Raw genomic sequence first — 12,233 nt, 5'->3', positions numbered from 1 at the left:
CATCTTACAACTTTTTAGTACCCCTCATTTTGGGAATTCGAAAGCTGAAAAATTCAAAAAGCCCTAGTGGCCCGTGTCAGCTAATATTTTGGCATTCATGTGCTGCAACTAGTCGCAGGTCTCCAACCTAAAGTACTGTACATATTTAATTTTATATCAGTAGAGCCCTGGATAGGCAGGGCTGTCGGTGAACAGCAGGTGGAGCACTTCAACTAGTAGCAGTAACACTGATTATTCAATTTGGAGGTCTTGTAGAATCTCTCATCACCACCAGCAACTAGGACTTCCTTATGCTAGAAGTACCATTGAAGTGTCAATGGTGGAGTTATAGGCATGTACAGAATTAGGGCCCCCTGTGGCTGAGAGCCCCCCCCCAAGTTATTAGTATACATTGTTAACTGAGAGCATACATTTGCAACCTGACTACAAACAATGAATGGCCAGCAACTTAGTACAGTGTGTTTAATATGTGCAGTTTCAACTTTGTGCGGTTGAAGGCTGGCCAATTCAAATTACACAAATTAAATGGAGAACTCTTTTTGTGCAGGGTTTTCCTGGTGTGGAAATAGTATTTAAGCTATCAGACTTGTTTACTAGACTCTACGAGGCTCTTGCAAGATCTCGGACAGCCCCACCCACTAACTGGTACTGCATTTACAGAGAAATCATCATTTTAGGGGGACGACATGAAGTTTATAGGGAACCTTCCAGTGTGTAATGAATAGAATGGCAGTTGTCTTCCGTATCATGGTCTGCAAGATAATGGAGCTTTAATGACACTGTCGGTGTGAAGACAGATTTAGGTACCTCAGCAGCACTGGAGCTGATGTACAATAATGCAGTGGCCAGAGCTGGGATGAGGAACCTTTGGTCCTCCAGATGTTGCTGAACTAGAATGCCCATCATTCCTCATGAATGGCCATTCTGGTTAGGACTTATGAGAGCTGAAGTCCAACAACTACTGGAGTGCCAAAAGCAGAGCCGACTCAGTTATTAGGTAGTCTGAGACAGCTGCCTCAGGCAGCTGAAGCCCCCAAGGCAGCAGCCTCCACTGCCAATGCAGAAGCGGCACCAGTATTGGCTGAAATTATATAAAAAATGGCTCAATATCTTGTGGCGCGTACAAGATCTCATGCAATTTTGGTGATATCTCACCTTACGTTAGTGCCAATGCAAGCACTGCTTCTCTGCCAGTGGTAGAAGTGGTTGGGGAGGCAGTAGGTATGATGGCAACAGTGACAGAGCAGGGAAGGTGGCCCAAAGTAATCCTTGCTTGGGACTGGGAGAGCTGAGTTCAAATTCGAGCACAACTAAAAAAACCCCTCATTGGATGATGATCCTGGGCCACTCAACATTTCCTAGCATAAGTTGCTCATAGGGTTTTTGTAAGGAAAAAGTGGAATAACGTCCCATGTATGCCTCCCTGACTTCATCAGAGAAGGCTGGGATGCAAATGTGATTAATACAAAATGGAAGTTCATAGGGTAGCTGGTGTCTATAATGGAATTCCTGCTGCTTTGACCTCAAACAGAAGCTATGATAGTCTTCACTGCCTTTTGTTAGCTGCCTTTTATTGCAGAGAATGCTGCAATTTAGTAACAGACAAGAAACGGCTGAGTAGCGAATTGTGTAAAATCACAGTGGATTCCATTGATGAGCAAATGTGCTGGCATGTTTAGAGCCAACTTTCTGTGTGGGTGTGCCAGGAGGAGATCCTAGGCAATGACTCATTAATATATTTTTAGCCTCATTTTGTGGGAGAATGTGGTAAGAAGGTAACATCCTTGGCAAATAATTAAATGCGTGATTCATTAAAAAGATTAAAGGGGTCACAAAAAAACCTATAAGTCTGCACCAAGCCTCTCAAGCTATTAAATGTCTGAACAGTACCATAAGTTGTGTGAAAGAAGCCTCTGGCCTTGGATGTCAATGAACCTATTCTCCCTCTCAAATTAGTGTGTGTGTGTGTGTGTGTGTGTGTGTGTGTGTGTTTAGTTCAGGCAGGAGTGAATCCAGTTCTTAGCTACATGACGAACAAAGAGAAAGTATAAGTAATGCAGTGTGTACAGTTAATCACATCCACCTGTATTTTGCCAGATGCAGACATTGGGCAACAGTGCTAAATTCCATGGGTGAACACCCTTCTGCAGGCAAACTGCTGATCAGGCACAAACCAGTTTAAGGTTAGTATAGTATTACAAAAGGTTGTGCAACAGAAGTGTCTTCTAGTCACTCAACATGTTCAGACAAAAGTGACACCAGAACATATTTTGCACATAGCTCAAGGCCTTGAAACTGGCAAAGGGGGAAATATTTCACAGCAGGAAAAAGGAATGAAAATTCTCCCAGGTCCTCCTATGCCTCTAAACCTTAAGGTGAGGTGGAAGACTTATTTGTTGAGCCATGAATGTGCATAATTTGCTCCACAATTAAGGTGAAGTGGACTGATAATATAGCTGTATATACATGTGGATTGAAAACTCAGCGGCTGTAATAAATGACCACTAACAGATTTACAGCACAATCCTTTGCATGTTTACTTGGAAGTACATGTGAGAATATGAAGCTATTTTATATGGAATCAGACCGTGGAGAACATTTAGCCCAGTACAGTGGTACCTCGGGTTAAGAACTTAATTTGTTCTGGAGGTCCGTTCTTAACCTGAAACTGTTCTTAAGCTGAGGTACCACTTTAGCTAATGGGGCCTCCTGCTGCTGTTGCGCCGCCGCCGTGCAATTTCTGTTCTCATCCTGAAGCAAAGTTCTTAACCTGAGGTACTATTTCTGGGTTAGCGGAGTCTGTAACCTAAAGCATCTGTAACCTGAAGCATATGTAACCCGAGGTACCACTGTATTACTTACGGTAATAAGCAGCAATTCTTCAAGGTCTGCAGCCGAGATTGTTTCCAACATGTCACATCCACACCATACATTTAAAGCACGAGGCTTCCTGCAAAGAATCCTTCGAACTGTAGTTTGTTAAAGATGCTAGTTTTGTGAGGTGAAAACCCATGGTTATTTGAGGGAAGTCATGTGCTTTAAATATATGGTGTGAAAATGACGCTGTTCCATCACACAACATTTTAACTGGGAATGGCTGGGAAAGAACCTGGGGCAGGAGTCAACTAAGTTGTTGTGTGCATGGAATGATGCCTACCTGTGCAACAGGACTTTTCTCTCCTCTCCTCCACCCAAATCCCACAAATTTGTTCCCAAATAAAGGTTTTTGGGGTGCAGGGGGAAAATCTCATCATATAAGCAGATGTTGTTCCATACATGCTTACCCCACTTAGTGCTGCATTGAATTCCACCCCGGGACTTTCTGCATGCCTACATCTTCTGAGGTATAATTCTCACTAATTTATAGAGCAAGATCATCACTTTTGCCCACTTCAGTTGACTTTTGCCCTCAAAGCTCAAAAAGCCTTAGGAGTCTACAGTTGTGCCCCGCAAGACGAATGCCTCGCAAGACGGAAAACTCGCTAGATGAAAGAGTTTTCCGTTTTGGAGGTGCTTCGCAAAACGAATCTCCTATGGGCTTGCTTCGCAAGACGACAATGTCTTGCGAGTTCCTGCTGGTTTTCCCCCCCTCCCCCCCTTTTTCTAAGCTGCTAAGCCGCTTATCAGCTGATCCGATCAGCAGATAAGCCGCTAAAAGCCTCTAAAAGCCGCTAATAGCGATGATCCTTCAATGGGCTTGCTTCGCAAGACGAAAAAAACCGCTAGACGAAGAGAATCACAGAACGGATTCTTTTCGTCTTGCGAGGCACCACTGTACTTGAACACAGACAAGGCCACGGTCACAGACAGCCATAATGCAGGTGGGCAGGGGAGAAGAACAAGCGCAGGAGTCTTTGCGACAGCTAGTCACTTGGTGAAAGGGGCAAAAGGGACTCTCCTGTTTTAAATCCGGCTTGCCTGTTCAACTACCGTATTTTTCGCTCTATAAGACGCACCAGACCACAAGACGCACCTAGTTTTTGGAGGAGGAAAACAAGAAAAAAAAAATTCTGAATCTCAAAAGCCGGAACAGCAAGAGGCAACATCTGCAGCTATGTGTATACTTCTTCACTGCTATCCTCTGGCTACCTAGGACTGCAACCATTTCTTCCAGAATTTGTCTGCCTGGGTGAGGTAAAGTTTCCACTGTCTGAGGAATATAGTGATTTAAAAGCATCAGGGGGATATACGGGGGATGAATCCAGCCTTTTAAAGCCATTTGAGGAGCTATAGCTCTTCATATCCCCTCCCAATGCTGGAAATCTAGGCATAAGCATCTCTGTTTGCTACACGTTAGCTGAATTATTAATCTGAAGGAGATTCTTTTAATCAGTGCTTTTCCCCCTAAAAAAATGTTTAGGGGTACTCGCATTTTGACTCAAGAAAATCATCATTTTATAGTTCAAATTGGGAAAAATAAACACAATATATGGACAAAAGTACAAAGATTCACAAAATTTTTCGGGTATGTGTACCCCTGCATCCCCCCAGAAAAAAACCACTGCTTTTAATTTGAAATGCTGTCCTAGAAATAATGACTTTTTCAGGGCAGGGGAGATTACAAATAGAAAAGTGAAGCCTCAGACAGTGTTGGCCTTTTAAGTTATTTCCTCCAATTATTCATTTGCTTGCACTGTTTTCCAGAGGCTATATTAATAGAACCTGTGCTTGAAATAGCCTTGCAGTATGCACAGTACATATGAAGGGCATTTGCTAAGGAAAGAGGATTAAGCAAAGGAGCTAAAATAAATGGGAGGCTCTTCCTCAACCACACAGAGACTTGAGATCTGTAATAATTTCCTTCTTCTCTTGTGTTGTACTTCTGTTGGCTTGTCTCAGCAACTTTATGAGACTATTAGGCTTCCTTCCCATATTTGTCTTCCTTGCCACTATCGACCATGTTGTATTTATGATGAAACTGTACTAGATAACTGCATCTTGCACTGTGCAAACAGAGGGCTCTTCCAGATGACCTGTTTATTGAGCATTCATTCTGGTTTCTTTGCAGGGGAATTAGATGAAGTTGGCTATTTAATGAGCATTTATTTTGGTTTGTTTGTACGGAGGTTAAATGTGCTGTGCTGTCCATGATTTTTAACGACAATGAAAAGGTCTCTGGGTCTGGTTTTTATTGGGTTTCAGTCCACATGGGAATTATATATAAGGAGACTGAGGTTCAGACTGACAAATATGCTTTGGGACACATATAAATGGACAATGTATTACCTTTGTCTTTCCTAGAAGTGTTGGGTTAAGCAGGAGCATAATGCTTGAAGACATTGAAAAAGATGAGGCTGGTAGGAGGGTTTACTTTTTTCCTCTGGATCTTTAGTCAGCAAACAGATGAGACAGATTAGTCTGTTTATGGTTTGACAGGGCACTGCATTCTTCAGAGTAATTTGTTTAACATTGAGAAGACCAACCTTGATTCCTGTGAAGTACGTGCAGTGGAGGAGACTGCTGATCATGTGTTATTATGTCGCGGCCTGTGGTACAGGGATGAGAAGGAATTTCTTCTCTGCAAGTTGAATAGGATGTTGTGTTTTGAGCTGTAGGGATTGTACTTTGCAATAGAACTCTTTGAGGTTCAGTGCTGGCAATATTGTGGAAGCTTTTATGGTTTACCAGGATTTGTGGTGGACTGTAATTAAGAAGTAGTAATGTTATAGCCACTAGGTGGCAGTAGCAGGGCCCTTCGTTTCTGGCCTTGCTATGCCATTAAACTAGAGGAAACTACATTCCATCTGACTGTTGTGGGATTAAGTTTCGAACCTATTATTATTAGAGATTAGAGAAAGACTGCACCAGTAGACTTTTATTGTCAGTTTCGGCCCAGTGGTCTTCTCGCAATATACTGCCTATAATGTTAGCCTGCCAATAACTTTGTAGGCCATAAAGCAGGCATAGGCAAACTCCGGGCCTCCAGATGTTTTGGAACTACAATTCCCATCATCCCTAGCTAACAGGACCAGTGGCCAGGGATGATGGGAATTGTAGTCTCAAAACATCTGGAGGGCCGGAGTTTGCCTATGTCTGCCATAAAGGAATGCCATCCAACATTTTGCCAATAAAAATAGGGACGTCCTAAGGAAAAGTGAGGGACTCGGGTGGCGCTGTGGGTTAAACCACAGAGCCTAGGACTTGCTGATCAGAAGGTTGGCGGTTCAAATCCCCGTGATGGGGTGAGCTCCTGTTGCTCGGTCCCAGCTCCTGCCAACCTAGCAGTTCGAAAGCACGTCAAAGTGCAAGTAGATAAATAGGTACCACTACCGGCGAGAAGGTAAACGGCATTTCCGTGTGCTGCTCTGGTTCACCAGAAGCGGCTTAGTCGTGCTGGCCACATGACCCGGAAGCTGTACGCCGGTTCACTCGGCCAATAAAGCGAGATGAGCGCCGCAACCCCAGAGTCAGTCACGACTGGACCTAATGGTCAGGGGTTCCTTTACCTTAGGGGACTGGACCTAATGGTCAGGGGTCCCTTTACCTTTCGATCCCTAGGAAATTCTGGGATCGAATCAGAAACCGGGATGGCTTGGAGCTGCTGTGGTGTAGTGGTTAAGAGCGGTAGTCTTGTAATCTGGGAAACTGGGTTCGTGTCTCCGCTCCTCCACATGCAGCTGCTGGGTGACCTTGGGCCAGTCACACTTCTGTGAAGTCTCTCAGCCCCACTCACCTCACAGAGTGTTTGTTGTGGGGGAGGAAGGGAAAGGAGAATGTTAGCCGCTTTGAGACTCCTTAAAGGGAGTGAAAGGCGGGATATCAAATCCAAATTCTTCTTCTTCTTCTTCTTCTTCTTCTTCTTCTTCTTCTGCTGCTGCTGCTGCTGCTGCTGCTGCTGCTGCTGCATAAAGGTATTTCTAATGAACGCTTGCTTTCCTCCAGAGGGAGCAACAGCCAGAATGCTGGTTTGCTTCTCCCTCTTCCTCTCCTGCTCCGGAGGTAGGATCTTAACCAATGTACAGTGTTACCTCGGGTTAAGAACTTAATTCATTCCGGAGGTCCATTCTTAACCTGAAACTGTTCTTAACCCAAGGTACCACTTTAGCTAATGGGGCCTCCTGCTGCCGCCACACCACCGCATGATTTCTGTTCTCATCCTGGAGCAAAGTTCTTAACCCAAGGTACTATTTCTGGGTTAGCCGAGTCTGTAACCTGAAGCGTATGTAACCTGAAGCGCCTGTAAGCTGGAGTGTCTGTAACCCGAGGTACCACGGTATTCAGGTACCCAGAAAGGAAATTAAGACAAAACATCAGGAAGAACTTTCTGGCAGAAGAGCTGTTTGACAGTGGAACAGGCTCTCTTGGAAGCTGGTGGACTCTCCTTCCTAGGGGTTTTTTAAGCAGAGGTTGGATGGCCATCTCGCATGTATTATGCAGTTGAGAGTCTTGCATTGCAAGGATTGGACTTGATAACCCTCAGGATCCCTTCCAACTGTACATTTCTATGATTCTATGATCTCCGAGTTCCACTGAGTTCAGTAAGGCTTACTCCTATGCAAGGCTTTCCGCAGCTCAGCCTATCACCTACAGCAGTACAGTAGTCGCAAAAGGGTTATTGTATTTCTATGGCCTATTGTGATTGGCTCATGTCTCACCCACCTCCCCCCCATCGAATTTTGTAACAGCTTCAGTAGCCTGCCACTCTTATCACCCTGCCCGTTGATTGGCTCGGTTGCTGTCACGCGCCACGTGTTTCCATAGGGACGCTTGGGGCGGGTATGTAGGCGGGTGGGGCCGTCCTATTCCCCTGATTGGTTGGGCACTTGAGCCCGAATCCCTGTGATTCGCCGTCCTGATCCTCCTGCCGCGCCCCTTTCAATGATGTTAGGGTGTCACGTGAAGAGAAAGGGTGCCAGGCTGTGGCAGCGCCGAGTGCGGAGCCATGAAGTACTATGAGGTGAGGGGGGCGAGCGGAGGCCGGGGAGAGCGGCCGGGAGGGGGAAGCGGTTGCACTCCGGTGGCCGCCCTCTTGCCCCGTGGGAAATTCTGCCCCTTGCGCTCTGACCTGAGGGGAGGTTGGTGGGTACGACGCACGCGTGGGACTGTGGCTCGCGGGGGGCGCATGCGCGGGGATTTGCGCCCAGGGGCGCGCGAGTGAAGGCACGCGTGTGCGTACAGCGAATGGGTCCACAGTAGGATGGGCGCGCGTTGGCTATAGGAGAGCAGGAAGGGGATAAGCTTTCTCATTGAATCGGCTCCAGGGTAGGGCAGTCCTTTGGTGGCACGTACTTTTCACCATTTCTATGCAGGGCGTGCAGCCTTAAGCCTCTCAAACTGCTGCCGTGCCTAAGGGGGAGTTCTGTGATACCTGCAAGTTGGCATAGGACGCCAGCCTCAGTTGCTCCAGTTAAAATATATAAAGTACTGCCATTATTATTTATTATTTAGATGGTCTTTTTCGTGGGTGTTTCCTTGCATAGTGTGCTCTGTTGCAGTACTTAATTCTTTCACACTTGACATAATGACTTCCTGTCTCATTTTTCTTGTTCTTAAAATATGAAGTGGCTAAGTGCTGCTGTTCAGAGATATTCCAAGCCATTGTTTCTCTTTGGTGAGATGTGTTTCGATAACCATACTGCCATTAGAATTTTAGATAAGTGGTGGTTTTCTGCACATATACTCTTACCATCTCAGGTTTTCTGCACATATACTCTTACCATAATAATAAAAAATCCTCGGCTCCGAGATGTTCCAGGAAGAAGCTCAATGAGCGGTCGGAGAGGAAGGATGTTTAAAATGCAATAACCATCATTAGAAATCTTCCCTCATTCTTGAAATTGCAACATATGCCTCTTAGTACAGTGATGTGTAAATTTTGTTTAGATCATTTCAGATAAAGATGCTTGTTTCACCTGATACTGCTACTTTATCATGCTGTTCTTTGGCACACAACGTATTTTTGATTGCTCAAGAGAACCTGGTTCAACCCCATCTTATTCTCATTGTGCAAGTCTGCCTTGATGTGATAATGTTCTGGCTTGTCTAGCAGTATTATGTGTTGCAAAACTTCTTCACCTTCACAAGATTTTATTTAAATGGGTCTGGTGTACTGATGCAAGCATGGAATACTGTATAATAACTGAAACTTAATAAAGTCTCTTGAAAATGTGAACAGTGTAACTTGGTTTGCTAAGTGAGTGAATGTGCAAAGCACTTTTCTATCCATCAGTATGAATGTGGATCCTCCTGGCTGGCTTTCCCCCCCTTTTTAGACAGGTGTCTATGTGGGATTTACCAATAAGTCTGGCTTCTTTGTACTGCCACTGTGTGATTTCTAATAATCCTATAGAGAGTGGAATGTGTATGGTTCAGTTTATGAGTTACTGTAGTCCATTGAACATCTCAGTTCAGGATTGCTCAAGGGCTTTTATGTTTCATCCTGAAAGTGGGAAGTATGTGCACCCGCAAGGTGCCTGAATAACTTGCTGCTTTTATATGTTAGGACTTACCCACACTTCCTCTTGTCCCACTGCTTTCCCCCAGGGAATACCACTCTTTAGTGCTCAGTTGGAGCAAACAGTAATTCAGTTTTTTCCAGGATTGATGTTTGCTCCATTTTAGAACTAAAGAGCAGATTTTCTCTGGGAAAGGAGCATGGCAAGGGCAGAGATGCTCAGACCTGTGCCTAGAAAGCACTGGTCAAGAGGAAAACTGCTCAGACCTATGCTTTCTAAGCACAGGACAAGTGGAAGTGTGAACGAGCCATTTAATCAATAAGTCTCTAATTTTGTAAGATAAATTGGAATATTCAGAAAGCTGTTCAAACAGAACTGGCACCTGGTAGTTAGAAATAGGACTTTCTGAGACAAATTTTAAACTATGCTTGATGCATGAATTTGAGGTATCTTCCATGGTGCTGATTGTTGTCTCTTCTTGGAGATTGGCTGTTGAGCAAGTGAGACCATAGGACTGTTTCCAGCCAGAAAATTACTGTAGTTGTCTGTTTCCCAACATCCTTATCAGAAACACCTGCAATTCATGCTTCAGGCACAGTGTGTGGGATGCATTGAAGTTCTGCCCTTTGATCCTACATGCATTTGCACAGTGGTGTAATGTATTGAGACACCAGAAAAAAAGAGTAAACTAACTTAGTTGTATGAAGAGCAGGGTTATGTTTTTTCTTTACTGCACTTAGTACTAATGGCTGAAAGGTTCTGCAGGTTCTGTTAGGAGGCCAACTAACTGTCCAGCATATAAACATATAATAATCACTTTGTGTATCATCACTGTTCAACAATGTAAGCCCTCCTTGGGCATGAAATGTCCAGCCTGGAGCTGGGTAGAAAAAAACTGGCTTTGATTACAGTTTTCTGTTATTCAGAGATACATCAGACCAGTTGTCTATGTACTTTAATTTTGTACAGTATTAGCTAATGGAGTTATGAGTGGAGTTGAGCCAGTTCATGGAGGTAGAGGAGGGGAATTGCCAGCAGGGCTTTTGACTTGGTATTAGGGTCCCTTGTTAATCTGACCTGACCTGGAAGACATTTAGGCCCATGTACTTCATTGTTTTGACTGCTAGCAATCCGATAACTGTGTCCTAGTGGTTTTCAAATTGCATTCTGGGAAATTCTGAGTTTCCTTGGACTCTTATGAGGTTATCAGTGAAAAGATCCATAGACGAGATTTCCTGAAATATAGTTAACCAACCACTACTATTCTTCCCATACATCATGTAAACATGAAATAATACTGTGTTCGTAGGTTGTGCTTGTTTTGTGGTAATGGCAACACCCAACCAGCTTAGTGACCAAATGAACCAAGTGTATACCAAGTAGAACCCTAGAACACACCTCAGAGTCCTTTGTAGCATATTGGAGTTCCATGGCCAATACGTAAGGGGTCCCTTGGCAGACATATCTGTATAGAAAGGCTTCCCAGAAGGTAGAAGATTTGAAGAGAATTAAAGTCTTGTCTGCAGAATAAGTTTGAAGTGGAGCATTTGTCGTTTTGTGTTTATATTGTTCTGAGACCATGATAACATGTCTGAGTTCCTGCCTAGGAGACAGTGCATTTTTAAAAAAAAATATTTACGTGCTTTCAGATTTTACTTACATGGTTTCTTTTTTAACCGTTCTGAGCATTTGTAACTTGAAAGTAACTGAAGCTTGTAAGGCAAGAGAGCAAATGTTCTGCTGCAATCTGGAGAATGACCTGAGCAGCTAAGTCTGTCTCTTCGCCATGAGGTCAGAGAAGCCTTTGCACCTGTTCTGTAAATGGATATATGCCTAGCAGTGCAGCACTTACTAAGATTGGCTATATGTACTGCCTGCCCAACCAGCTCAGCAGTTTATCAGATATACTGTATGGTGAATGGTCTTGTCTGGGAAGTGAGCAGGAGAATGTTTAATCTCATTCTAATATATTGATGTGGAATAGAGGAACACCCCTCCCCAGGACAAACTTGGGATATGTTTTTTTTTCTAAATAGACAAATGGGCTCAGCCCTCCTGTCTCTAGTTAACAGCATGAACAGATCTAGTTACATCATGCAGGGGAGATAAGTTCAAGCATTTGTCTCTACATTATGATTCTATTCCTGCTGTCAGTATCAAGTTGAGCCTTTCATAATTAAAATATAAATCTGATTCAACCTGCTTTATCGAAAGGGAAGGCTTGCCTAGGGTGTTACACACCGCATTGAATAAGATATTATTTATGTTGTACATGACACCTGTTTGTTATCTTTTAAGAAAGTGGGATGGGGAGAGGATTCAAGGTCTGTTTCAGGCTGGAATATGTAGGAAGCTGTATGCTTGTCTCCTTAGACTTTGGGTCTAGGCAGTGTACTTGTGTATGCCTGGTATTAAATACCTTGTCCAATTAACAACCGCTTGCATTTAAGCCATCTTAACTACCACTGCTTAGTCTTCAGTTACAGCTCCTTGATATTTATGCAGAACTTTTTAAAAGCTGTCAATTCAGAGACTGGAATCTTGATAAAGGATCTTTGTTGCACATGCAAAATAAATTCCGCCTACAATATTAAGGTAAAGAAGACCAAGAGCTGTTTGCATTGGAGGCAGCTGGGGACCCCCATACACAAGGTCCAGCCAAGGGCCTAGCTCTTGCTTTTTGATTAGCACAGGTTGGGTGGGACATTATGAGATTTGCAGGCAAACAGAGCTGGATTATTAGGCTGATGAGTGGGGATTAAGTGTCTCAGCTAACTGGAGCTACACACATCATGTACACTGCATAGGTCAGGATGGGGAAGCTGCTACCCTCCAGAT

General features: G+C 44.0%; 2 protein-coding genes and 1 long non-coding RNA gene across 3 annotated transcripts in view; 2 read left to right on the top strand and 1 right to left on the bottom strand.

The window, feature by feature from the left end:
* DNAJB1 (DnaJ heat shock protein family (Hsp40) member B1) overlaps positions 1-12,233 on the bottom strand; it is a 35,844-nt gene that overhangs the window by 16,472 nt on the left and 7,139 nt on the right. The window lies entirely within an intron of this gene.
* The window catches only part of TECR (trans-2,3-enoyl-CoA reductase), a 37,272-nt gene continuing 32,751 nt past the window's right edge, over positions 7,713-12,233 (top strand). Inside the window, exon 1 of the mRNA XM_083489555.1 lies at positions 7,713-7,897. Within this exon, the coding sequence (XP_083345681.1) occupies positions 7,883-7,897 (15 nt within the window). The 5' untranslated portion in view covers positions 7,713-7,882. The remainder of the gene's footprint in view (positions 7,898-12,233) is intronic.
* Positions 7,935-10,785, top strand: LOC310700304. Its single transcript, XR_014522560.1, has 3 exons — positions 7,935-8,202; positions 8,503-8,603; positions 8,635-10,785. It is a non-coding gene; the product is annotated as an uncharacterized lncRNA (long non-coding RNA).

The sequence above is a fragment of the Podarcis liolepis genome, assembly GCF_965112155.1.
Source record: "Podarcis liolepis genome assembly, chromosome: 2".
NCBI lineage: Eukaryota > Metazoa > Chordata > Lepidosauria > Squamata > Lacertidae > Podarcis > Podarcis liolepis.
This window is presented reverse-complemented; position numbering and strand designations above follow the sequence as displayed.